The 22,995-nt window shown below is 45.9% G+C and overlaps 1 protein-coding gene across 1 annotated transcript in view; it reads left to right on the forward strand.

The window, feature by feature from the left end:
* LOC144169818 (serine/threonine-protein kinase ULK3-like) overlaps nt 1-15,326 on the forward strand; it is a 39,381-nt gene extending 24,055 nt beyond the window's left edge. Inside the window, exons 10-15 of the mRNA XM_077699178.1 lie at nt 2,425-2,527; nt 5,925-5,992; nt 8,835-8,910; nt 10,633-10,670; nt 11,309-11,399; nt 14,894-15,326. Coding sequence (XP_077555304.1) covers nt 2,425-2,527; nt 5,925-5,992; nt 8,835-8,910; nt 10,633-10,670; nt 11,309-11,399; nt 14,894-14,916 — 399 coding nt within the window. The 3' untranslated portion in view covers nt 14,917-15,326. The remainder of the gene's footprint in view (nt 1-2,424; nt 2,528-5,924; nt 5,993-8,834; nt 8,911-10,632; nt 10,671-11,308; nt 11,400-14,893) is intronic.
* Nucleotides 15,327-22,995: the final 7,669 nt, after the last annotated feature.

Genomic DNA, 22,995 nt, shown 5'->3' on the forward strand with positions numbered 1-22,995 from the left:
GGTGGTTCACATGATATGAATCGGAACACCGGTGTGCCAATCGGAGGCTAAAACTCATGGAAGTGCCGACACCAGTGAAGATGCCAGTGGAAAAGCCAGCGCTGGGAACAGCATGGCCACCGTATCACAAGTGGTGATGGCACCCACTCGCAACACCCGCCTACATGCTGTGTAAGCAAGGAACCCCCCACAAGTGGCAGTGACGTCTGGACCGTCAAAGAACATCAAGCTGGCCCGGTCCACGTTGGCCGCATCATTGCACATCATGGTCACAGGGTGCTTTGAGAGGCCGTATGCCTGGTTGTCCGCTAAGAAGAGATAGTCATCGCTAGGCAGGCTGCTGAATACACCCAGTTGTCCCTCGAGGGAATCTGTCGTGCTCTCTGCTTGCTGCTCTGGGCGATCAGACTTGTCGGCAGTTATGAGGACGTATAGGTCGCAGACGCACAGCTTACACGCAGTGGGCACTTTTACCACGTCAGCCTCCGTGGTTATCTTGGTGTCACCAAGAGTGCCGCAGTTTTGCCTTGTCGGATGATGGTGAAATCATTGCTTGGCACTCTGGTACTCCTGCAGCAACTAAGGAAGAAACTGCGGATGGTCTGGCGAAGTAGACCTGGTTGCGAATCTCGACAACGTTTTCGTCATACCCATAGCTCAGCCTCCAGTTCCTCGTGGGGATGCACTTGTCAAAGGACTTCATTTCCTCGTACCCGCTATTGAGAGAGAGAGAGAGAGAGAGAGAGAGAGAGAGAGAGAGAGAGAGAGAGAGAGAGAGAGAGAGAGAGAGAGAGAGAGAGAGAGAGAGAGAGGGGAGGGAGAGAGGGAGGGGGGGGGGGGGGGGGGTTGATGTGCGGGCCTCGTTCCGTGGAAGGCGGAAGGCGTCCCTAGCTAGTCCGGGATGCCTTGACTTCGGCTGGCCGTCCGTGCTCGGGTCACCAACGTAAGCTGGATATCCGGGTCGGACTTTGGAAGGGGGGGGGCAAGTCTGGAGTTCGTTGGCACTCCCGTATGATGTGGTAGAGGGTGCCAGGCTGGGGACAGTAAGCGCAGAGGGCAGGTTGTTGGGTGGGGAAGATGAGGTGGAGGCGGGTGGGATGTGGGTAGGTATTTGTTTGGAGACGCCGCCAAGTTGTAGCTTCCTCTCTGGAGAGGCGCCAGTGTGGTGGTGGGAGGCTGCGGCGAGTTTGCTTGTAATGTGAAAGAATCTCTGTGTAGCCGCTCAGTGGGTGGGGTTTATCTTGAGGGGGTAGACATTGGCCGCCGTCGGCAATGGCTCGGTGTACCAAATCACGAGCCACGGCATGAGCCGCTTCACGGTGCGCAAGTGCGAGGGGAACTGGCTGGCCAGTGTATCGGGATTTTTCAGCAGCGATTGAATTGCAGCTGCGCCCTCTTGTAATGGCTTCTCACCCAATGTCATGGCAGCGGCGTAGCTCCCTAATGGCAGGTAGCCAGGCAACTGGGTGGCCTCAGTGTGAGCACAAGCGGTGGACACGGTCCGATGACGAGGCTGTATTTGGTAGTTTCTAGGGCATCCCAGGCCTAGCATCCTCGAAGTTTTGACTTTTTCAGGTCAGATCTGCTCGTGGGTTCAGTCTCCTGGGTTTCGACAATAGAATGTCGTGGAAAGGGACATACAAAGGGAGCCCCGCAGCTGGTCGTTTGTTAGCTGGGCTGATCACGAGTAACTGCCACTAGCACGAGGAGTGAGCTATGTCCATGCCCGTGTGAGCCACTTCCTTTATTCATTACCATCCCCAACACTTTTTTCTAGTTAAAATGTTCTCTGTTGGAATCTTCTACATGACAGCATTTTGGTTGCATTCAGAGGCTATACTCGCGTGCAACTCGAGAACAACAACAGAAGTTGCTCCTGCATTTCATCACTGCAACCAGCTTTCCCTTTGTACAATGCAATGAATGCTTTACTGCGAGTATTTTGATGTGACGTGGGCTGTTTTTTTCTATTTTTTGGACTTAATCAGCTTATAAATTACAGCAGCGATGAAAAACTAATTGCGTAAGAAAAAACAGACGATGTCATGTGTAAGCGCAAGCTTTTTTCAAACTGCAGGCACATGTTGACATCTGTGTCCGTTGCTTTGGCGGAATGATGTACCACATGAGCTGTTGCTATTCTGTACTTGTACCTGTGTATAGTCACAACATTTACTTGACTGCTATGCAGTTATGAGACCGAGTTCCGGCATCTGTAAGGCCTGTTCCTAGGAAAAAATCAGAAAAACAAGAAAAGTGTGCAAAGGTTTTTATTTATTCCTAGAGTATGCTTCAACTGAAAAGAGTGCATTAGTTACCAGAGTTTTTTTTGGGAAGCACAAGTCTTCACTTAATTTTTGTAATTGTTATCACTGCAGAAATTCTGGTCTTGAATCATGCTTATTTAAGTGTTCATATCTACAGGTCAGTGAATATCTCCAGCGTGCAGAAACCCTTAAATCCTCACTGAAGTCCAAAGAGGTCATTGTCATAGAGGACGATAGTCGCGGAGGCGGCACTGAATTTGGTAAGTGATTTTATCCTCATACACTAGGAGCGTCTAGATGCTGTGACATCAGCACACAAGAACCCTGTTTCTATTTTAGGGGTGAAGCCCCTTAGGGGCTCGGGTTGTCGGCATCTCCTGTCATTGTCATCTCATGTAGTCATGGTACTAAAACACCAGGACACTCGTTTTCCAATACCTCGCGCTAGATCGTTTTATCTCTGTGGGCAAAAACACGTACTAAGAGAACACACCGGGACACTCGTTTTCGAATGCCTCGTGCTAGAACGTTCCACCTCCGTGGGCAAAAACACGTAGTAAAGGAACATACTGGGAGGCTCATTTTCTAACCTCTCATGCTAGAGCGCTTCGTGCTTCAAAGACACGAGACTTGTACAGCAAAGCTGTATACCTCTACCCCCCAGCGGTTTCATCTCCGTGGGGCAAAAGCGCCTAGGCGCCACGAGTACACTTATACACTGCATGCTTTGCCCCTCCCCAGGTTTCACGTTAGTGGAGATGGCCCAGGATTTTTATGAAATAGCTTTAAGGGAACTTTGACCCTTTGAGGGTCGAATTTTTTCACCAAATGCGACCCCCCAGGGTCGATTTTTTTTATTGCTGATTTAAATTAAATTCTTCGGATGGATCTATTTCGAGAAAAAATTATCGTAATTTTTTTAGGGTGACCATAAAGTGACAAAAAAATCGTTTGTGTTGTTACATATATGTGGTTTATTCGCGAGTAACACAAGAAAAATTCTAAATAAAAACGAGAGAGCAACAAGCCAGCACCTTTTGAGTGAATCAAAATCAGATTTTATCTATGGATCTATTTCGAGAAAAAATTATCGTAATTTTTTTAGGGTGACCATAAAGTGACAAAAAAATCGTTTGTGTTGTTACATATATGTGGTTTATTCGCGAGTAACACAAGAAAAATTCTAAATAAAAACGAGATCTAAATAAAAACGAGATGGATCTATTTCGAGAAAAAATTATCGTAATTTTTTTAGGGTGACCATAAAGTGACAAAAAAATCGTTTGTGTTGTTACATATATGTGGTTTATTCGCGAGTAACACAAGAAAAATTCTAAATAAAAACGAGAGAGCAACAAGCCAGCACCTTTTGAGTGAATCAAAATCAGATTTTATCTATGGATCTATTTCGAGAAAAAATTATCGTAATTTTTTTAGGGTGACCATAAAGTGACAAAAAAATCGTTTGTGTTGTTACATATATGTGGTTTATTCGCGAGTAACACAAGAAAAATTCTAAATAAAAACGAGAGAGCAACAAGCCAGCACCTTTTGAGTGAATCAAAATCAGATAGACATCAGTTTCGCACGTACAAAAAGTGGGAAGCACCCGGAGGACGATACCGAAACCAGCCGCTGCGCGCGCGGGCCGGATGCGGGAGCGATAAACAGTGTACCGCCCATAAAATACAAAAAAAAAGGAGAAAAGAGCCTCATCAGTTTCGCAGGCGACCTTGGTCTGTGGCAGGCGTAAGAAGCAAGAGGCGCCCGGGCGCCCGGTGGTTGATACCCAGCGCGTCCCCTTGTTAGCAGATGCGCAAGCGATAGCCGGCGCGCCGCTGAAGTAAATCATAAAAAAATAAAAAAAAAAAGATCCATCGGCGCACGAAAAAAATTTGACGTATTTCCGAAGTGTGGCAGCACATGCCAAGCAAGAGAAGTTGGCGAAAAAGGCGCGCTTTTTAAAGAAACAAGCAATGCCGTACATGTACGTCATTGACCATTTTGAAAGTGCTTGCCGATGCTGTACATGTACAGCCGTGACTCTCAAACTTTTGTATTCAGGTTTGATTACATGTAGCAGATTTAACCAGCTACAAGCTGTGCGCACCTTTTTTTTCTTTTGTTGTGCTGGCTGCCTTATTAAATGGTGAGGTCATGCTAGCAATCCTCGATTAATATACATCAAACTCAAAATTAATATTCAGGCGAAAGCCTTCTTAGTGGGACTTCTGTCGAAAAACTAATGCATTTCCCCATAGACCGGTTGGCCGACCGAAGAGGTTTGATAAGATCCCTAAGCGCACGGCATGTGCATGACACCGGGCTTCCATTGTGTCAAAACGATTGCTTGAAAATCTGGAGAAAGGAACAGTTCATGAGACAACACACACATAGATTATGAAGAAGGAGTACAATAGTATACCTTTGTCTCATAAGCCACGTATCGTTGCACATTTAGATCATTCGTAGTGCGCGAGAAATCGTCGCATGGGTTTTTTCTTCGTTTGTGCGATTTGGGTCTTTGAAGGTTTGCAAATTGATTGGACACACGTTCTGTGAATACTATTGGATGCACTTTTAGTTTTCGCCCTTCTCCCAACTTTCTTTATTAAGGAAGGGATGGTAACTTTTCAGTTCGTGTCTGCCAACTTTAAAGGAACACCGATGGGAGTGTTAAGCACTCGGGCTGTTCGATTTTCAATTTCGGACTCGCCATGGACCCTCTAAAAAGCAATACACCATTCGTTCTTCACATACATTCTGATGTGGAGAATCTATGGATTACTTGCCAACTACCGTGATCAGTTTGGGATTGTAGATCGAAGAGCGCTACCATCTAAGTACCTACCAGAATAAAGTCTACAGTTTCTGGGCCGTGTTTTGAACTACTATTTTGCTGCCGATTTGCGCACACCAATTTACACCGATTTTTTAGTGAGAGAGGGCCATTTGGATGTGCCATTCCCTTGGCATCATCCTCCTTTCCTGTTGGCTGAGGTCAGCTATTGCGACAATTCTGTCAATTCTGCAGGGCTTAACTTAATGGATTGCTAGAATGCTTAACCTGCTGAACCTTCACGTAAACTGATTAAAACTTCGTAGTAACCAGGATATGGGAAAAATTCAAAATTTTCAAAGCTGAGATAGCATTTGGCAAACCAGTGGGACACCATTATGGTGATTGGTGCAGTAGTTGCAAACAGTGCATGGTGTTGTCTGTTCTATCACCCTTTGCAGCTAAACTAGTCTGATAATGGATTAAATGGGTGAAACCGCACAATCAAGCTGCTGATAAGACTTTGGCAATTTCACTTATTGTTCCTATAAGATAGGATATTAAAAAGCAGGTTGCCTCGTTCCGGCAAGTTTGAAGGTGTCATTGCCAGCCACAGTAGTGTAGTGCAGTGAATTGGCAGTGGTTGCTGAATTACCTGATCTTGCGGCTTAGACTGAAATAAGCAGAGGAGTAACCACACACTAAATGGCTGTGCTGCTTCACTGGTTCAGTGCATTACATCTAAGTGTTCTTTTTTATTTTTTTTTTTGCTTGATGGTTTTTAATTTGGGCTTTCATGTTTCATGGCACTTTGTTTATTGTGCATATAACTACCTACGTAGAGTGATTTTTGCCATCACTGTATTATTTTTTGCCAGAGGATGTCTGTGACAAGTATCCACCTCTTCAGAGTGCCCTCCTCTTGGTTAACACAGCAAAAAAACTGGTGGGTAAATTTAACTCCTTACTGTGTTCTCATGAATTTCACTTGCTGAATCTGTAGTTGTGAAATGGGATAACATTGAGTCTTTTTTACTTTCCTTTCTCATTGTTCTCTTACTGCTAAACGCTACAAATACTTCCCTTGCCTAACAGCCATTAATAACCGGCACGATCACATCAGATTGTACTTGTGATCAGCCGCCAACAAGGAGCGAGGCGACATGATTCGTGCTTCTAGCCAGGCAACAACTGCTCAAGCATTTCACTCCAAGCAAGATAGTTGAGCATCTCAGTGCACAAGCCCTCCATAAATGCTTAGAATTATGAAGCTAGGTATTTTTTGTTTTTGCAGTCGATGTTCTTTGCTTTGAACAGGGCCCAGAAAGGCTGTAATTCATGACAGAGAAAATTATTTTTTCACAGAAAGTACAGGAACTCTTGAAACCTTCAGTGCATTCAAACTGGAGTTGCAATTTTCTGGCTATAGACTATGCTTATGAGAGTAGAAAAAACTGCGCGTAAAAGACAGGACCGTGACAAGTAGACAGGACAAGCGCAGCATCATGAAAGTAGAAAAAACTGCACGTAAAAGCACTCTGTAGACACGTGACAAGTAGACAGGCTGCGCTTGTCCTGTCTACTTGTCACGGTCCTGTCTTTTACGCGCAGTTTTTTCTACTTTCATGATGCTGCACCAACTAGCCCAACAACATGCTGTACTAAGCTTCATTTCTTCTGCAGTGGGCCCTTTTAAGTGTGTCTCCTCTTACACCCATCAAGCGTCCGTTATCTGCGCTTGTCCTGTCTACTTGTCACGGTCCTGTCTTTTACGCGCAGTTTTTTCTACTTTCATGATGCTGCACCAACTAGCCCAACAACATGCTGTACTAAGCTTCATTTCTTCTGCAGTGGGCCCTTTTAAGTGTGTCTCCTCTTACACCCATCAAGCGTCCGTTATCTGCGCTTGTCCTGTCTACTTGTCACGGTCCTGTCTTTTACGCGCAGTTTTTTCTACTTTCATGATGCTGCACCAACTAGCCCAACAACATGCTGTACTAAGCTTCATTTCTTCTGCAGTGGGCCCTTTTAAGTGTGTCTCCTCTTACACCCATCAAGCGTCCGTTATCTGCGCTTGTCCTGTCTACTTGTCACGGTCCTGTCTTTTACGCGCAGTTTTTTCTACTTTCATGATGCTGCACCAACTAGCCCAACAACATGCTGTACTAAGCTTCATTTCTTCTGCAGTGGGCCCTTTTAAGTGTGTCTCCTCTTACACCCATCAAGCGTCCGTTATCTGCGCTTGTCCTGTCTACTTGTCACGGTCCTGTCTTTTACGCGCAGTTTTTTCTACTTTCATGATGCTGCACCAACTAGCCCAACAACATGCTGTACTAAGCTTCATTTCTTCTGCAGTGGGCCCTTTTAAGTGTGTCTCCTCTTACACCCATCAAGCGTCCGTTATCTGCGCTTGTCCTGTCTACTTGTCACGGTCCTGTCTTTTACGCGCAGTTTTTTCTACTTTCATGATGCTGCACCAACTAGCCCAACAACATGCTGTACTAAGCTTCATTTCTTCTGCAGTGGGCCCTTTTAAGTGTGTCTCCTCTTACACCCATCAAGCGTCCGTTATCTGCGCTTGTCCTGTCTACTTGTCACGGTCCTGTCTTTTACGCGCAGTTTTTTCTACTTTCATGATGCTGCACCAACTAGCCCAACAACATGCTGTACTAAGCTTCATTTCTTCTGCAGTGGGCCCTTTTAAGTGTGTCTCCTCTTACACCCATCAAGCGTCCGTTATCTGCGCTTGTCCTGTCTACTTGTCACGGTCCTGTCTTTTACGCGCAGTTTTTTCTACTTTCATGATGCTGCACCAACTAGCCCAACAACATGCTGTACTAAGCTTCATTTCTTCTGCAGTGGGCCCTTTTAAGTGTGTCTCCTCTTACACCCATCAAGCGTCCGTTATCTGCGCTTGTCCTGTCTACTTGTCACGGTCCTGTCTTTTACGCGCAGTTTTTTCTACTTTCATGATGCTGCACCAACTAGCCCAACAACATGCTGTACTAAGCTTCATTTCTTCTGCAGTGGGCCCTTTTAAGTGTGTCTCCTCTTACACCCATCAAGCGTCCGTTATCTGCGCTTGTCCTGTCTACTTGTCACGGTCCTGTCTTTTACGCGCAGTTTTTTCTACTTTCATGATGCTGCACCAACTAGCCCAACAACATGCTGTACTATGCTTATGAGAACTTGTGAGAAATAAATCAGGAATATATTTGTTTAAAATACTTGACTTACGAAGAATAAAATGCAAATACATTCTTATTAATACAGGTATATTCCAATTGTGTGTATTCATTTTTTTTTTGCACTGTGAAATCTTTTACAAAAATTGCAGCAAACTGTCTCTGAAAAATTGCGACCCCATAGCTCTGTAACATTTTTTTATACAGATGTTCCAACGGTAAAACTAGAAAATTCCTATTTTCTTCCTTATCCCATAGAACTTTTTTTTTTACTGGGTGGAAGTGTTATGAGCATTTTGTGCATGTACTAGGCTTTAGCAGACATTGTTCACAGATTGACCTTGTTTTAGTTTTGTTGCTTCCCTGGTTTAGATGTATTGCTTTGACTTCACAAATCCATGTAAATGCTTCATCAGTATCAGTGCCTTTCTTTTTGTATTAATCGTTCATCCAAAAGAAGCACAAAATTTATGTTTGGGACCCACACAATATTCAGGTACCGATTGCTGAAAATGAGAGTTTGAAATTTCATCCTTTTCCTGGTAACATGCCTGACTACATGATTTCGTATTTGCATGTTTGTTTTTGCTGTAACGCAACCAGGCTGTCTCCAACCGGTTAGAAGATGCTCTGAAGACATACCAGGATGCCTTGGACATAGTCATTCCTTTTATGAACAGTAAGTCACTGGTAGCATGGCTGACTGTCAGTTGTTCAACCTCGTGTTACCACCAAAATCTGGTTGAGATAAGGAAGATATTGAATGATTAATTCAAAATACGTAGCTTCGCTACCTTAACAAGACCTCTTATAGGCCTGGGTAAACGAACTGGGGGAATTGAATTAATTCAGGTCAAATTCAGGGGAGTCTTCTGTATTATTATAGTCATTTTATGTTACTGTTAATTTATTATCACTATATTATTGTTATTTCTGTGACTATATACACACCTGGCATAAGTTAAAGAAGTGATAAGCATCACTGGACTTCAAAAGAGGGTGTGTATTTAGTGCCTGTGCAGTCTGCAGGCTCCTGTCTCTACACGCACTCATGTGTGCAGTAATGACATTTTATATGTGAGTGTAGTATTTTGCAGGCACTAAGTTCTGCAAAATGGAGGGCACTAAAAACAAAAACAAAAAATTCTATAAAGCTTCTTGCACTAAATTCGGCAGAATAGAGGGCACAAAAGGTAAATGAATTGTCCTAGAAAGTTCCTTTAAGACTATTTTTGTGTCAGTGTGTGTGATGTTTTATTACGCCCCTTCTCTAAGGACAGCGTACGCGTGTGAGGGACTGCATAACCTACTCCTGATAGGTTTGCATGTATGAAAAACCTATCTCAGTGAAGACAAGCGAGCTTTTGTGCCCCTACTGAACTCTATATACACCACATGAAGAAAAACTGGGAGGGAGCCATGTGTGGAAATCACATTTGAAGCTTTGGAAGCAAGAGCCACCCATTATTTAGTTTTAAAATGATTGATTTATCTCGGAAATTTTTACAAAATCTAGTCTTTTCAATATGAAAGTAACTTGTTGAACACACAAAAATTAGGGCATCACCAAAAATAGGTTGTTTACATTGTGTGCTTGCATGTGTGTGTGTGTGTGTGTGCGGATGTGCATGTGTATGCAGACACGGGCACATGTGCAGAAAAGACAGATTATGCTTTTGTGGTTTCTGAGAAAAAAGGTGGGCTTCCTAGCAAAGCATGCACAAGTTTTCAGCTTTTTTATAACCCCACCTTATATGTTGCAAATACAGACTGCACACTTCACAAAAGGAAGAATGGGTGGCCCGAAGGTGTGACAAACCAAGTGCACCAGCTTGTCCTGTCCTGCAGTCTTACCCTGTACCCAGCCTTTATTTTTGTGCAAAGCCAAGGTTTTCATCTAACCCAACAGGTCATGTCTTATGACCTTTTATGCCTATTTTTCCACATATATGCCAAATGAGTGCAAGTAAGCTGATCACATTAAAGCGAGCTCACTAGAAATAGATTAGTAAGTCCTTGCATTAACACTTGTCTCGTGAAAAGCAGGAAACAAGTAGCACACAATTGGCACCCTTGGAAAGTGACGATAAAATACTGTGCACATGACCCCTTGTTCCCTCATGGGATTCCCCATAACTTTTTCCATACCAAAACAGGATCCTTGACCGGTCCCTCCCAAGGTAGCACTTACAAATAGGCGTAGGGATGCTTGCACACTGAGCACTCCCTCTTTAGTTGAATAATCCAGACTGAACTTTTTTTCTTGGGGGGGTAGGAGGGGAACACGGAATTTTTAAAAGGATTTTAAAGGGTCCCTGACGCACTGCCTTGAATAAAGTGTGCAAACCAGAAATTCCCAGTGCATTCAAGGCTCATTGTGTGTTGGGCTTTTTGTGTGCAGAATGCAAGCCTGATGAAAAAGAAGTGCTGCGAGCAGAGGTAGGTAACTCTACCACAGTTGGTGACACGTTCTTGCATATTCATTTGGCATGTGTCTGTCTTTGCGAGGCAGCATTCCCATTTTGTCTTGTTGCTCACTGTGTGCTGGCCTGTGCACCTGCCGTTGACTGATTGCTTAAGTTTCACTCTTGCTAACTATTTTCAAGCTGGTGGGTGGCTGACCTGTTGCAGATTGCAATACGGGTGGAGCGTAGAAATCATCCGAGGTACTTGCCTTGCTCTTGAGATACTACCAACGTTGCTATGGAAGCGAAGCTCTTCCTCTTTTCTCTTGGGTGTGAAAACAGCAGTAATCTGCTGAGTGGGAATAAGATCTGCAAAATCTCTTTCACTTAATAAGCAGCAAAGCAACATGAAATAAGCACTGTTGCTGGCTGATTGTTATGCTTTGTGGTTAAAAAGGCAGCTTGTGTGGTAGGTGTCTTCCAAGATCATTTCTGTACCCGTTATGCAAGGTAAAATGGCTCCGGTAGAAGAAAACCTGTCATTTGATATTTATAGGCTGAGCTTATATTATCAATTTCAGTTTAGTTAGGTTGCCAGTTTACTACTTTTTACAAATAGTACCTAACTATCTCGGTTCAGCTAATCTGACTACCTTCATTTCTTTTGCTCAGGCTGAGAAGTGGCTCGAGGCGGCAGAGTTAGTGAAGTCGTATATGAGCATGCAAACTATGCATGTTGAGAGGACGGCCCCTACAAGATCGGGTAAGCTAATTAATTACATACTTGCGGCGTCATGTGCTCAGCATTTCAGCATGCTAATCGAAACTGACGAAGCAGAATGTGCTGCTATCTGCGTACTGGTCTAGGTATAATCACAGTACCAGGAAAAAAAAAAGCAATTGAGTAGCCCCTGTGCTTCCACATAATATGTACCTTTGGCTGAAACCTTTGGAACCTGTGAAGGTCCCTAATGCACCGCCTACACTTTTGGGGTGCCCATGGGGGTTTTGCACCATAACACTACATGACGAACTGTTGCGGTCAGGGGGCCAAAGGGAGCCAAAGATTAGACACAGCTTGTAGGGCCACGCCTGTTGCCATAGCAACCACTGTGCAACCTTGCAGGTTTTTGCACGCTGCAAAGGGATTTCCTGTGTAGCCGACCGCATAGACCTGTATCGCTCCTTGAGTTGGCACTGTCAGCCAGCGCCTTAGCGCTGGCGACAAAGGACAACCAGAATAAAAACAACTGGCGCAAGCTTGGTGCAGCAGCTCAGCACAACCTTTTGCTTTAATTCTACGATCACCATATGACTGACACTGCCAGCCCAAAGCAATGCTCACTCATAGTCCTGGCCCATAGATACTTCCGCTTAGCAAGGCTGTAGCCAGAAATCTTTTTCGAAGGGGGGCTGTGGGTTATCAAAAGGGAGGAGCTTTGCCAAAAGGAAGACTAAGGGCTGTATTCTGGGTCCCTCCCCCACTCGAGCCTCCAGTGGAGCAGATCCTTGAAATTGATTTCCCCGTGCATAAGCATTGCAGAATTCTACCCGCAGCCAAGTGGAGGGAGCAAATGGAGTGGAGTAGGGACTCAGAATATGGCCTTAAAGGCCAACTCCACTCAAATTTTTTTTGTCCAAATCCTAAGCTTTGTAAGCACACAGCACACTAGCTACGGTCGTTCAAAGCAGCTCCGCACAGACGACGCTTGCACCTGGCAGAGAGTCGCCGAAACAAGTTCCAAGTGGCCTGTGATGGAGGTTGGGGAACGTGTCCCATGAAGCTCGCGCTTCTCCGACGACTTGCATGGCACTCCGCTGGGCGCAGGGCCTTGTTTGCCCGGTGTTTCTCTGCTACACCACCGTGCTGTACCTACGTCGACATCACATGTTTCAAACTAACCGCATAGGCAGCAATATCCGCCTTTTTTTTTTTTTTTTTTTCAGTGCAATAACAGAGATTAGAAGCGTATACAAACTATTCATGCGCTTGCGAACGTTCTCGAGCTAGCAAAACTCTTTTTTCTCGAAAATAATATGTCTACTAAAAAAAATGTGCGACATGCACACTTGCCTTACATTTGTCATTCCTATTGCATCTATCACAGAAAAAAAGGATCTTTTGTAAATTCTTGACTACCGTATTTTCCGATCTATAAGTCGCACCTTTGTATAAGTCGCACCCCCCTCAAAATGACAGTTTTTCCGAAAAAAAAAACGTATATAAGACGCACCGGTATATAAGATGCACTTGTTCATTAGGTAAACTCATAGTGAATCAGATCGTTAGAAAGTGCGGCAAAAGTACATGGTTGCGGCGGCCGCCGCCCATCCCCTGTAAGGAGGGCTAGACACGGGCATATAACATCCAAAGTCTAGACAGAACTAACTTCTCAATAATGGTTTACTAACAAATAATTCAATATCTTCAGTGGGAGTTCCATTGGCGCATCACTGTCGTCCTCCGACTCTGATGTCTTCTTCGCCAACATCGTTACCACTCGCGGACCGGATTACGCCGGCCTTTATCAACCCGGCTACAACTGTTTTTGTAAAAATAGAGTCCCAAGAGTCGGAGACCCATTTGGCCACCTCTCCAAACATCGCGCGTCTCTTGCGTGCTGTCGTAAATCAGCGCAATAAAGGTGTCATGGCGGACGGAACTTTTTATTTTGTTTTTGCAACCCAGTTTGATGTACTTTGAATTTATTCTGAACTGTAGCTACTGCGCATGGCCTAAAGTGGCGCGTGGTTGTCACAGGCCATTATCATTGTTTTTGACAAGAAAAAGCCGCAAATTCTTTGGTACAACGTCCCGAAGCGACATATGGGCTATGAGAAATTCTGTACCGGTGGGCTTGGGATTGATTTACACCATAGAGCTGTGGCTCAACATGCGCTAGCCACGCGCGGCCGCCACGAACCAGATTTATTCTATACATAAGTCGCACCGGTGGATAAGACGCACCAACGAAAATTTCAGAAAAATACCGCGACTTATACACCGGAAAATATGGTACGTACTTGCACTTCCGTGTGCAATATTTGCAATATTTGGGATGGACCAATGCCACCCCCATCCCTTAGACCTCTCCAAAGTTTTGCGACCTAACTAGAGTTGTTGTACACGCGGGTATATATATTAGTGCAACTTTTGCCTCACTCGCTAAATGAACCAAAATCAGCCTTGCTTGTGGTAACAAATACATCCGCACAAATATCGGCCATCGTCTTCGCGGACCCACCGCGGTGGCTCAGTGGCTAAGGCGTTGCGCTGCTGAGCACGAGGTCGCGGGTTCGATTCCCGGCCGCGGCGGCCGGTTTTCTGATGGAGGCGAAAAGCAAAAACGCCCGTGTGTACGAGATTTCGGCGCACGATAAAGATCCCCAGGTGGTCAAAATTAATCCGGAGCCCTCCACTACGGCGCGCCTCATCGCCTGCGTTGCGTCGGCGCGTTAAACCCCACAATCAATCAATCATCGTCTTCGCGGAGTGCGAAAGTTAACAAAACTGCTGCTCTCATAAACAGTAAACTTTATTTTTTTTTTTAATTCCCAAATGAAGTATTTACCTTTGTAGAGTGCTAGATTTAGTTTACTTGAAAGTAAAATGTTTTCAGCAGCACATGTCTCTGGTGAAAGTAGAAAACAGCGGTAGGTAGGTAAATTTTTTTTCGTGTTTTAGTGCATCATTCAGCCGTGGAAGCTGGCTTGCAGTTTTAGATCCCTTTTATAATTCGATTCTCGTTGTGCAGCAAGGCAAAAAATACTGGGATGATATTCAGGAAGCTGTTTGCACGTGATGTATAGTAAAAATAGTGATCATGACGCTAATGAACGCCGACAGTTGGTGCCTCGATGCCAGCGCCTACATGTACGGGGCATGCACAGCAAATGCTGCAGAGAAGCCGACTTGTGGATGTTGCGCTCGTGACAGCGGACCGCGTGTTCACCAACGATTCGCTGACAACCTGTTTGGTTTCGTTCGCACGGACGGTTTGCCTGTGGTTTCAGTCGGATTTACGCAATTCTCCTAAACGTGCAATACAATGTCTAACGGTGATGCGTCTAACGGGGCCATACCGACGCAATATAAATAGCGACGTGCAAGTTCATATCAATGCACAATAAACGTTTGAATGCTCCTGTGAAGGCACATTTCACTTTCGTGTTTTGTTGGTTCCTATGGAAGAGGGAACAACCACATTTTTTTTTCTACTTGCTGGCTAAAAATACACTCTTTCCTCTTTCTTGCAGAGTCATCGTGCTCCATACAGTAAAGGGATTGCCCACAATCAACAATTCCGCACAGAGCTTGTACATCTGTAAATCGCGTGTGTTCCTTAGTTCTTGTAAAGTGCATTTACCGAGAGCACCTGTGCCTGAAGATTTGATGAGATTGTGTAATATTGATGAGGTAATATAATTTAAACTCAGGCCGTTTTTCTTGTTCAGCCCTTGAAGTTTGGTTAGGGGGAACCCCTGGTTTTCAGAGCAAGATAAATTGCTAACACAGCAATTTTATATGCTATTGCTATTTATAATGTACGAGTCCTTATGTACAATAAACTCCCATGAAGACGATCTCAAAGGGACCGTGAAAAGTATTATCAGAAATCCATCTTAATTACGTGGAGCTATTTTTGCATTGTGCGCCCTACACGAGAGCAACGGTGTTGTTCACCTTAACCATGAAATTTGTCCTGAGTTTGTCTCAACGAGAGTCTACAGCTTTTTATTTATAATCTATAGGATCTAAAATACGCTTGCAGAATATTGCACTTATATCGTGAATATTGGCTGAGCTGTTGCGCTCCAAAGCCTCCCAAATTACCGTTATTGCCTGTATTTATAAACTTGTTTCCTCATTTTCTCGAAACTTATACCCCTGTCACACAGGCACTTTCAATCGCGATTGAGTCGATCTGGATCGAGCTCAATCTGGGTTGGGCGCATGCTACACGGCAGTTTCAATCGCGATCGAGCTCGATCCCACTCGAACTCAATCCTGATTTCTCAAGTGCGATCGAGGCTTCCAAGCGCGATCGAACGAAAGCGGCGATACTCTCGTCCCCGCTCAGTAATGACACGGAAGGTGAAAACTTCAACTAATGCTACAAACTGTGTCAAATAACTTGACCAAAGTAAGCGTGAGGTAACATTTACATAGTTACGTATACCTACGACCGCGAGAAGTTACCAGACGCCGGCCGCAAGTACAATGTTAGCGCCATCTAGCGTACACGAGTGCAACCGGTGCAACTTTTCGATCGCGATTTAAACGGGCCGTGTAGCAGCGGCAGTGCGTCGAGCGCGCTCGAAAACTCGATCGCGATTCACTTCAATCGCGATTGAAAGTGCCCGTGTGACAGGGGTATAACTTTTTCGCCATGGGACCAACTGTTGCCCGCTGTATCTTCAGATGTACTGGTCAGGTTTACATCATTTTTGCTAAATTAGAAATCCAATCATCGGAGAATGCAGTAAAATTATAAAATTCAACACCGACTGTTGCAAGTATAAAATATTGTTTACTTTATTTGACCAAACAGTTAGTATTATAAAAAGTAAAATTTTATACTGTCGTAATTTCCTTCAGGGGGATAGCTAGAATTCCATTTCGGGCATATGCTGTACACTATATGGTCCTTATAGAACATGTATACATATAAAGTAAGCCAGTATTTAGCGCATAGCCAACAAAAAACTGTGGTTGTGGTATAACATAGCTCCAAATTTATGCTGCATATAGAAAAACTGGTTCCGTGTTTTCAACTTGATAAAGGGCACTCAGTGTGAAAATTTCGAGTAGGTAGGTAAGTCATAAAGTAATGAATGTGGCTTGAAGACCAGGGTTTTCCCTTAAGTGTTTTTAGGTGCGTACACCTGTTGACCAACGAAGCAGTAAAACACCATTTTGTTGTTACTTGTGCCTTGTGTATGTCTTGTTAATTTTTTTGCAGTTTCTTATGCGTACACGGATCATCATTCACAAATTTAGCCTGGTCTTCATGTTGAGCGATAGAAACGTAGTGGCATACGGTGTCCGCACGGCAATTTTTTTTCACAGGGAAAGCTGTTTATCGGAAGCGGTGCTTAAATGCTGTGCATCAGTGTCATTGCCCCTTCCCAAGGGAGGGTAAATGCATTGTTGCAAAGCCAGTTATTGTTAGCATGAGCTAACACTAAAGCAAAGCAGGTGATGCCCTTTAATGTTGGTCTTGATGTAAATTTCTGCATGCAAACGCTGTGCACCTGTCAGTCACGTGACACCATGAAGTTGCACAAGTGGCCATGTCAAAGCCACAGCAAGAAAGTTGTGAAGCCACTGGATTGGAAAGTTCACGTTATCAGTGAGACAGAGGCTGATGCAAATATTAAAGGGGGCACTAAAGTATGAAGTGCAAGTTGGCTTATATTGGTAGATAAGGAGTGTCGTGAATACAAATATACCACTCGTAGATGCATTATTAATGCAGAAAGGGCCAAAAGTGTGAAAAATGGGTGACACAGCTTCATACTTTTTCGCATTACACTTTGCGACATCTAGAATCTGAAATGGTGAAGCACATGATTGGTAAAGCCTGCTGCAGCATTTTTTCGGAAGCAAACACTGAGGCAGCAGGGACATGTAAAAGGAGTGCGTGCGGGAACTTTTGCTTGTCATGCTTTTTTGAAAGGAAAGAATTGTAGTGCTTAGAAATTACTCAGCAGGCTTCACTATTACTACTGCCAATAAGATTTGTTCAGTTTCAATCTCAGTCCAGTGTTTCTAGTACCATTCTAGGTCTTATGCAAGTGAATGCGAGTGCTATTGCCCCTTTTCACTATTCGTTGTTGTTTATATAGCACAACTGCTGGCAAAACTCGCAAGGTTACTTGTGCAACCTGATAAATGACGTGTCTAGCAGACAGCCACTGTGCGGGGACATTGCACAAGGAGTCTCTACTGCTTCTCCTAGGTGGCAGGCAGCACCTCCTTGTGTTGCAAATGTCTTGAATGGCTTCGTAGACTGTCCCCCTTCTTGGTCTGTGATCTTACCTTTTGCGCCACACAAAAATGAAGTGAAAACGAGAGAAACGACTGTTTTATTTATTTATTTTTAAACAAACGAAGCATCAGTTGATGTTGAACTAAAGCCAAAGCACCTTTGAATAGTGTGATCCTACAGTCCAAACAAAAAATTGGCTGGTGATTACGATACCCCCTAATGCGATGTTTGGGTGCAGCAGCAGTGTGCTGAGGCAGCACTCACTCGTGGGTTCTCCTGACGGCAGCGATGATGAGCCTCCGCGTCAGCGGCGCGAAGTGCGTCTCAGGAAGGGACGGACTGCGAAGTGCGTCTTAAGCGAACGCACATCATAGTCATGCGCACGTCCCCCTCACTTTTTCGCCAAGCGTCGCGACATTGAGCGCCTCATGTGGGCACGGCATACTGCCCCCTCCCCGCCCCCACCCCTACCGCACCTGGCTCGTCGCCACGGCGAACCGCCCTCCCCTCCCAATTTCGCGACACTCTCCTCCTTTGCTTTCTTTTATCATTCATTTTTTCTTTCACTCGCTGGTCCAGGCCATCATTCACTCGGTTATACCGACAACCTGCTCAGCCCAGAGACGGCCGCCAAAGGGCTGCGCCCTAAAAATAATTCAGCCTTCAGTCGGAAAATAAAGCTGGAAGTGGTGTTGCCCCTAAGGACGTAAACACTTGTGATGTCAGTGCATCATGTGAAGAAGCAGTGAGTGGAGCTAGTGGGTCCTGTGGCTGAAGACAGGGCTGTAACCAGAGGGGGGGGGGGGTTTGGAGGTTCGAACCCCTCCTGAAATCTTTTCCAGGCAGCACGTAAGCAATACTTACTGTTGTTTTCAGCAAAACTACCCCCCCCCCCCCCCTCCCCCGAAAAAAATTTCTGGCTACGGCCCTGGCTGAAAAGGTATGGAAATCGCAGAGAAGGGCCAATTCCATAGGAAAAGGGCCAGCAACACGGTGGTGTGATTGTACATGACCTAAAAATGGTGTGCAATCGCCTTGTGCGAAGGAAGTACACGGTGTTACGACGATAATTGGAACACTTAAATTTTTTTTCCTGAATGAACAGCTGCTCGGTTCGCCCTCACACCTCACACGAAGGTTGCATATGGCGGTCTATTTTTTTGACACAGGGAACAAGGATGGTACTTACCTGTTTATTCTGAAAATAAATAACGATTTTCGTCTATGGGTAAATGGTGGCCGATTTGGATGTGCAAACCAGTGCAAACTGATGATGATGATGATTAAAGGCCTCCCCTTTGAATCGGGGTGACGGCGTGCGCCATCTAGCCTACTATCTTAGTAGTTTGAATTTAAATTTAGTCCCTCAACTCGGATTTCTTTTTAATTCTGCCCTGCCGCTACCCCTGGCTGGGATGTTATTTTATCGACTTCCCTGCTTTTTTTCCACCAATACTTTAGCCGCTGCTTAGTAATACCTACTGTTGACCAGTTAATGCTTCCATCAATTGCGAAGCCCAGTGCTTCAGGAAGTAGGACTTTCCCCCCAATTCTATCCGGCTGAATCTTTTGGCATCCTATTACTATGTGGTCGATTGTTTCTTTATCCCTGCCTCATACAACACATGTCTCATCCTGGGACGAATATTTGCTCATGTAGGTTCGAGTTCTCAAGCAGCCAGCCCGCGCCTCAAAGAGCAACGCACTACCTTTATTGTTGTCATAGGAGTTCTCTTTCCGGATCTCTTTTTTGCTTGCTTTGTAGATTCCCAGCGATCCCTTCTTTTCCATCCTCTCTTTCCACATGAGCGTCTCTGTTTCCTTCACTTGCTTTTTAACTGCCCCCCCCCCCCCCTTGTTTATTTGCCGCGGTCAAGGTATAAATTTAGTCGCCAGCTTTCGCGTCCTCTTCCGCCATTGGGTGTCCACACTTTTAAGGTACATGTACCTGTGCACTCTGGCTGCCCAGTTCTGATCTTGGAACGATGGCGCCACCTGGGGTACGCAGAGTGAAACGTACGATGGGGATTCTTGGTAGGAAGGAGCCAAATGAGGTAGAAGACGATCAGGTATGGTACGACAACTTTATTGATAGTGCCTGCAGACGGCTTGTCGCCCTGGTCTTGTTAGGGTACTTCGCCGCGACGCGGCCTTGACGTCGTCTCGGTTGGTGTCGCCTCTACTTTGGCCGCGGCCCCGCTAGCCCCGCTACTTCCTCGGGTCGACCACGCCTGCTCCTGGTTTGGAGCGGCAGTCTTCCCTCGGGTTCGCTGGGTCGCTGCCTTTCGAGTGCGGCCGAGACCTGCTGGACGGCCTGGATCTGGGTCTCCCTGTCGTAGCTCCTCGTCGCTGCTTCTGGCAGCGGCGGGATCGTCTTCCTCGTTGCCGCTTCGTGTGGATTTTTGCTGCAGTCCCATAGGACGTGAGCCGCTGTGGCTCTCTCCTTCTGGCATGTGCGGCATAGGTCACTCCTGTACACGTCCGGGCACACGTGCTTCATTAGGGCTGGGGTGGGTAGCGTCCCCGTCTGGAGTTGCCGATATAGTACCGCTTCCTCCCTGGTCAGGCCCGGGTGGGGTGGTGGCATCGTTCTCCTCTTGTGTCTGTACCACTTCGTTATCTCGTTGTATTTGGTCATGTTGTAAATCTTTTTCGCCCATAGTTTACAGAGATCACAAATAGTTGCATAACAGCTGATACCAATCATAATAAAATATTCCCACGGTTCATTGTTGCCAATAAACGTTGTATTTGCTTCCTCGCCTGCGTTCACATTTTCTGATCATCTGCTACCCCATTTGGCTCCTTCCTGCCGTGGAAGGAGCGTGAATTCTCCATCGTTCATTTCACTCGGCGTACCTCAGGTGGCATATTATTGTTCCAAGATCAGCTTGCTCTGGCTCACACGTCCAGATCGGCTGCCATTTGCCTATATGCGAAAATCGTTTTTATTTATTTTAGGAATGAACAGGTAAGTTGTTCCCAGTGTCAAACAAAATAGACAACAAAATGCAGCCTTCGTGTAAGTTTGAGCGCCAACCGAGCAGCAGTTCGCTCAGGAAAAAAATCTAAAGTGTTACAATTATCGTCATAACACCCGATACATAGGTATGATGTGTGGCACGCGTACAATGGTCAGAAAAAACAAGGATTGACAAGCAGAAGCGCAAGCAAACAATCATTTTAAAATTGCAATGAAAAGGGGGTAACTAAAGCACCACAATTAAGACTTCATGATAAACGCAAGCCGTGACAAGGCATAGGAGGTGCAAATGCAATCTGTATCCACCCTTGGCAGGCTGGCACCATTGTAAATGCGTCAAACACTTTGCAGGTTATCTTGTCTTTGGAACAGAACATGATTGTTGTGTTCTCAAATTCTGGCTAACAACGATTGTTGTGTTCTCAAATTCTGGCTAACAACCACAACTTAAAGAATGCATGGCCAGGCTTCCATTGATCGCAGGTTGCTCGCAACCGTTGTATAGTGCTGACAATCTGTCAGCAATCCGACTGGCCCACGTATGACCCAGCACACATTAGGAGAATTTTATACGATGTCTCTTTGTTACCCCACAGAGCACAATTTCGGAGGCGTAAGAGCGCTCTGGGAGCTCAGAAATATAAGTGAGCTATTTGAGACGGGCAAAGTCAGGGCAGGCTTTGTCATTATTCGGCGCCCTGGGCGAACTCCTGTCAAGCGCCCCCCCCCCCCCCCCCCCCTGATTTTTAAGCAATAGGTACAAGTGAGCTATTAGAGAGTTTTAGCAGTCCGTCTGTTCCGTTTACGTAGTTACCGTGCCGACCGAAACCCGACTGCGCCTGCGCACGTTGAAGGGCGAAGAGTCGCACTCCACTGTGACGAATGCACGGGCATGGCAAGGGCTGGTCCGCGGAACTAATTCCCCTACCGCGACGAATGCGCAAGTGCCCTGGCGGGTCCCGGTAAATACGGTAACCACGTGCAACACGGAGCATACCGAGTGCTAAAACTCCCAACGCTTGGAAGGTTCACCTTGCTTGTACGGGAAATCGCCCCATGGAATGTCTCATAGAATGGAATGGCTGCAAAAACGCAGGGACTTTTTTAGATGCAACGCATCTCATGCTCACCCCTCTGTCCTTCCTGCGTCTGTCCGGCGTTGTCCGCACATCTGCGCCTCTCCTCTCTCCGATAGTGAACACTCTCTCCCAAACAGCTGCGGGTTGGCGCAGCGCGCTCTCGCTCCGTTGCTAGTTGCTGGTGGGCGGCGCTGCGCGCAGTGCGCATGTGCAGTACTCTCTCTCTCTCCGCGCTCTCCTCATCTTCGGGCGCTGTAAATATAAAGCGGCATGCCGCGCTGGGCGCTGTGAATATAAAGCGGCATGCCGCGTTCCGACGGTCTCAGTCGACGGTCGTCCGCATTACGCTTGCATTCTCTCGCAGTACTCGACGATTGCTTGATGCAATCGTCGAGCCCCTAGCTGTGCACTTTACGGACCACAAGGCACTCATTCTCGTCTGTAATAAAGACCGTACCTGAGCATACGTGTACTGCATGTGCATTGCATGGTGAAAATGGAAAATTACGCCCACCTCCCCTTCGCGTGAGAATCCCTGCTATAAGCGTAATCAATACGATGCAAAACGCCAATGGAACCCCCCATGAGATGCGTTGCATCACACCAGGGTTCCCGCGAGGGTAGGTGGGCGTAATTTCTTTTTTTCTTTTTTTGCGGGCACCTGTTCAAATCTTATGGATCGTAAAACTGTGGTCCTTCAGCGTTAGGAAAAATTGAAGAATTTTAAAAGAAAGACGTCCTATAGGGCTTTAATATTTTAATATATAAGACGGCTCTTATAAAAGGCGGACAAGCATGCTGCAGCCAGGGAGGCATCCGAACATCTGAGGCTGGCTGTGAAGTACCATGAAGGGAAAACTTTTATTGAAAGCAAGGTTTTTGAAGGCGAAACGGTGATTTCTATGCGCATCGTTTTGCTCGTCATTTTGGGCCCTGGCCGAGCTACAGTACGGTGGCTAACGGTGGTGTTGCGTCGCGGGCGCCGGCGCTGGGGCGGGCGCGACGTACGCCAGCACACCAGACTATGGCACGAGCAAGGAGTGCGAGATCGACCCGCTTGAGCCCAACAATCGACTGAACCGACAAGCCGTCGTTCATTGCCGATGACCCACAACGACACGCCTGCACACGTGATTGGCTAAGTCCAATCACGTGTGTTGTTCGACAACGATATTACACACGGTGTCACGGTCCAACACAGCGGCGCACGTAGTGCACAAATGCTCCGAAGGGGGCGCCACTGGTCTACACCAGAGGTGGCACGCGCTGTGTGATTTCTACAGTTCTTGGGCCACTCACGGCACC

The sequence above is a fragment of the Haemaphysalis longicornis genome, unplaced genomic scaffold (genome assembly GCF_048455015.1).
Source record: "Haemaphysalis longicornis isolate Haplotype H1 unplaced genomic scaffold, Haemaphysalis longicornis Haplotype H1 scaffold_2, whole genome shotgun sequence".
Lineage (NCBI taxonomy): Eukaryota > Metazoa > Arthropoda > Arachnida > Ixodida > Ixodidae > Haemaphysalis > Haemaphysalis longicornis.